Raw genomic sequence first — 5000 nt, forward strand, 5'->3', positions numbered from 1 at the left:
ATCAAATCCCAGTCATAACCTGCAGCCCTTTTGTGTAGCATTGAGCATGGCTGCCATTGTGCGCTCCTGCACTTCCCAATCATGCTTTCATCTCCAGAAAAAGCACCCACGCAGCCTTGTCCCAACACGCAGAGACTTTCAGCGGGAGCGGATATCAGGCTTGTCAAATAGTTGTGTGTGTGTGTGAGATTGTGTGTGTGTGTCTGTCTCTGTGCGTGTGCTCGCACGCTCCCAGGCATCTCCCCAGACGTCCGCCCCGTCAGGTAGAGCGGTGTGTTTACATGGCCGCCTGTCTCCCAGCCAGGTGTGAAGTGTAGCGGTGGGCGGGCGGGTGGGCCCTGGCTCGACCGGTTTCTCTAATTACAGGTGTCTTTCGTGGAGCTCTGCCTCCACATCGCAGGTGGATACAGGACCCAGAATGAGAGTGACTGTTGTTTGTACTCTGATCAAGAGATTGATGTTAGCTGGCAAGAGAGCGCAGCAGTTTATCATGGTGGAAGATCTACTCTGAAACATGAAATGTGTGTGATGGATGCTGCATGACATGACGCCATTATTCTTCACAGTATTAAGCCTGTGATTAATCAGACTGGACATTCAAGTTATTTAAAGTGGCCACACAAACAGCCACAAACTGTGTGTGTGTGTGTGCGTGTGCGTGTGCGTGTGTGTGTGTGTGTCTCTGTGTGTCTGTGTGTCTCTGTCTGTTCGTGTGTCTGTGTGTGTGTGTGTGTGTCTGTGTGTGTGTGTGTGTGTGTGTGTGTGTGTGTGTGTGTGTGTGTGTGTGTGTGTGTGTGTGTGTGTGTGTGTGTGTGTGTGTGTGTGTGTGTGTGTCTGTGCGTACAAAGTGATGAGTGCCTGTGGTGGGTGCAAAGCATGTTAGTGTATGTGTGTCAGGTGTAACCTGAGCCCTGGCCTCTCTTGCTGTGGTCCCAGGGGATGTCATTATGGGATGTCTTACACAAGGCTTAAAGCACAGGTCTCCCTGGAGATCGCTGGAATGAGAACCTTTAAATAATTACACAGGACCACCAAGACACAATCAGAATTCAGCATCGTAACTCTACCTGGGCACTTATATATGAGCTTTTACTCCTAATGAGCAAGCACAGGCCACGCTATGTACATGTCAATTATTTTCCCATCCAACACCGTTCTTAATGAACATGGCTTTTCCACAACAGCAGCTTACGAAGACAAAAATAGTGCCTCAGCATCTGTCTTCGCATTGCTCAAACACTTGATTTGGAAAAAAAAAGGATGTCACCACTAACTTTAGTTTCGAAACTAAATAAAGAGTTATGAAGATGGAAAATCAATATGAACCTAGAAGAAGAAATTAATTTTCCTCAGGAAATGTATATGTATGCTTGCATTAGCCGTGTTAGCTGTTCCTGTTGTGGTGGCACACTGCGTCACCAGTCTGAACCGTGTGCCCTGTGTGTTTATTGTCACTTTAATTGAGGCTCATATGTGAGGCTGCACAGGGCCCTGGGCTTAGATCACTTACAGCTCTGGAGCTTGAGGTCCCAGTTCCCACTTAACCCCCCGGTCCTCCACGCTCTTGCTCCCAGTTTGGGTCTTTAGTGGTGAGTCTAATACTGAACCACGTCTAGACGAGACACTCACCTATTTACCGTCGCTACAAAGGCTTTTTCAGATTGTGGATGTATTGAAAAAAGACCCTGTTCTAGTTTAACAATAGAAACTGGATTGGGAAAGGCCTGGCTTCAGACTCACTGATTCCAGGGTTTCTCAGTCTTAATCACTCGCCGGCTTGTCAGCCATTTTGTCCAGACAGTGTCCAGGCCTCCCCTGGGCTGCTTTGATCATCCCTCTCGGCGAGGCCCCCACCTCTCACAAAGGGGTGCCTGTGTCGGGGCCCGCCTGCCTGCCTGCCCGCCTGCCTCCTTCTTCTTGGCTGCTCTGTGAGCTGTCTCACTGAACCTCCCCAGGCAAAAAACTTGCAAATACATACACACACACACACACACACACACACACACAGGCCGTCTGTTTTTCCCCCTTTTATGAAGTCAGCCAGTTTCCTTCGAACACTACATGTGTATGCCTATTTAAATGGTCTTATACATGCAAATATGTGTGTTTTCTCTCAAGAGGAAGTCGCATGGAAATTGTAACCATACCTTTTCATCTTTTTCCTCCATCTTGTTCTCCTAGTGTGGTTGAATGACTTGGCAGGGGACGAGTTCTGTTTCTGCGCTGTAGCTACACACCCCGCCGACACATCCCCTGCTCATCGAGACAGAGAGATGGGCATTGCTGAGATAGAGCGTGGCCGAGTTTCTAATGCCAATTCTGTGCCTGTGCTCCGAGTGAGACGGGATGCGAGGGCAGGATGAGAACGAGCACTTCTCCCTCTGGGTCTGTGCGAACAGCAGGGGTTAGCGTTTGATGCACTCAAAGTGCCTGGCTCTCGGCATGTTCTGTTGTTCTGCCAGTTTACCGTCTTAACGGGAAATATTTACTCTGAGGTTTTCAGTCATATTCAAGGAGCATTCCTTCACACGCTCACTCACTCACACACCAACATCGGGCTATGCCAACACTTCCACGTAGTAGATGTTTATACGTCTCCAACATGTTTTGTTTGTCTTTAGCGGTTTATGCTTTTAATTAGGACTACATTCCTCCTCTTGAAGTTACTTCCTTTTGAAGTATCATTATTTCCATTACATTGAAACCTAGAAGACAATCTTTGTACAGAGAAATGTACATTTCCATAGATGATATCATTTTCTGTAGTTCAGTCCAAACTTGATCTCTCTTCCTGAGGTAGCAGTGTCTGATTCCTCCAGCTGTTCTGGGCTGTGTGCTGGCCCGGTGGAGTGGGTCAGGTCTGGTCTTTATGAGCTTTTCCATTAATGTGATGCACTTCCCCCGGCAGAGTCCCTCCCACGTGACCCCTGACCCCTGCACAGAGGGGCACAGCCCTCCAAAGCACTTTAGCCGCGCGGCGCTGAGGCCCTGTCCATCTGTCACAAGGCAGGTAATTCCCCACAGGAAGCAAGGCCAGAAGGCAAAGCTCTCTCCATGAGGAAAGAGACAGATACTTACAGGGAGAGAGAGAAACAGAGAGACAGAAACTTACAGGGAGGGAGAGAGAGAGAGAGAAACAGAGAGACAGAAACTTACAGGGAGAGAGAGAGAGAGAGAGAGAGAGAGAGAAACTGACAGAGACAGAGACAGAGACAGAGACAGAGACAGAGACAGAGACAGAGACAGAGACAGAGACGGTTAGTTCTATGCAAATTCCAATTGTGCTTTCCTTTGAATCAAGCAAACAGGGTTATTGGTGCTGTAGCGTTGTGTTTCCTGGTCAGTATGTAGCTGTGTGAGTGTCCTGTGTAATGGCTTTGGGCCGGTCTGGTTGGCTCTGTATAGCTTCCAGTGGATCTCAGAGTATACTACCTCTCTTCCATCATTTCAATGATGATTGATTCTGTCATCATTATTCTGATCTAATAGTTTTCCCACTGATATGTTGGCAGAGTTGCAGAAGATTTTCTCCTTCTATGTGTGTGTGTGTGTGTGTGTGTGTGTGTGTGTGTGTGTGTGTGTGTGTGTGTGTGTGTGTGTGTGTGTGTGTACAAGGTGGTCCTTACCAGGTGGATGCGTTGTAAACTGTCTAAAAACATTCTTTGTGGCTTCCATCTCTGATATTGTTTTTGTACTGTTTTTGAAAGAAGTTAATTTGGGCATCCTCTCTTTTTGTGTGTGTGATAGCTGCTGGAGTCCCCCGAAGTGAAGGAAGATGCTGTTCTCTGCTGTTCCATGGAGGTAAGGCCGTCTCCCTCTCACACACAGATACAGGCACACACACACACACACACACACACACACACACACACTCATAGTTACTTCACCTGCTCTACCTCAACATTCATCCTCTCAGAAGATGTGTAGAGCAGGGGGATCTGTCAGAAAGTCCCCTCGGACGTCTGAGGAGTCCTCCTGACAAATGCAGGCTTGTCTTCCTCTTCCTCTTCCCCTTCGTCTTCCTGCCTGTCACGCCGTGTCTGGCCTTGTCTGACTCTGAGGCGGTGGGGATAAATATAGGCAGCCTGCGTACGGTTCTTGCCAGGGGAGCTCCTGCAAGGCTTGGGCTGGTTTGCTGGATGTACTGAGAAAGGTCTTATGAATTATAGAGCACATCAGAGGTAGGCAGACTGGGGAGAGGAGGAGAGGAGGAGAGGAGGAGAGGAGGGGGGTGTCTGGACATGAGCAGTGTGACAGCTGGGAGCAGGGTTAGAAGAGGTGAAATCTGCCTGCAGACTTTGTTTTGGGCTTGTTTGTTATGTGTGTGTGTGTCTGTGTGTCTGTGTGTGTCTGAGTGGGAGTGAGTTTGTGTGCGAGAGAGAGAGGAAGAGAGAGGAGATCAAGGGACAGAGACCCAGACACATACACTCAAGGATGCAATGGCACAACATTCATGCAAACACAAAAATAAACGCAAGTATGTCCAAACAATCTCTGGCACCAAGACTTTTTTTATGTAAATAATTAAATAGAATAATTCTCCGTGTTGCTACATCTGTGGTTTTTGAAGCGCTGCATATGTATGAATGCACGGATAGATCCACAGCATGAATTGCAATCTTCATACCACACAAAGCAGCATGTATTTACTACTCTGCTGCAAAAAGTATATGTCATTCTGTTAATTGGCGCCATCTTGGCGTAAAGCAGTAATGCATCCAGATGGCTAGATGATGAAGAACTGGCCCTTGTGTGCCTCAAATATCCAGTGCATTAAGCAGCATGGAGCTGTTGCCCAGTGGCAGCGGGCCTAGACGGGGCCCTGTTGACGCCTGGGACTCTGAGGAGACATACGCTGTCTCCTTGCAGATTGCTGCTTATGGCTGGCAGATAGAAGCGCATTAACAAGTCTGCTGCGCTGTGCGCTGATGTTCAGTCCTCGGCTCCCCTCTTAACATGCCTCCCAGACAGAGCAGCCGCAGCAGCAGTCTCCAGAGCTG

General features: G+C 48.4%; 1 protein-coding gene across 5 annotated transcripts in view; it reads left to right on the top strand.

Annotated features, from left to right (window-relative positions):
- ctif (CBP80/20-dependent translation initiation factor) overlaps nucleotides 1-5000 on the top strand; it is a 70675-nt gene that overhangs the window by 64884 nt on the left and 791 nt on the right. For all 5 annotated transcript variants that reach the window (XM_031578369.2, XM_031578366.2, XM_031578368.2 and 2 more), the window contains one exon: nucleotides 3748-3801. In XM_031578369.2, the coding sequence (XP_031434229.1) occupies nucleotides 3748-3801 (54 nt within the window). The remainder of the gene's footprint in view (nucleotides 1-3747; nucleotides 3802-5000) is intronic.

The sequence above is a fragment of the Clupea harengus genome, chromosome 12, assembly GCF_900700415.2.
Source record: "Clupea harengus chromosome 12, Ch_v2.0.2, whole genome shotgun sequence".
Lineage (NCBI taxonomy): Eukaryota > Metazoa > Chordata > Actinopteri > Clupeiformes > Clupeidae > Clupea > Clupea harengus.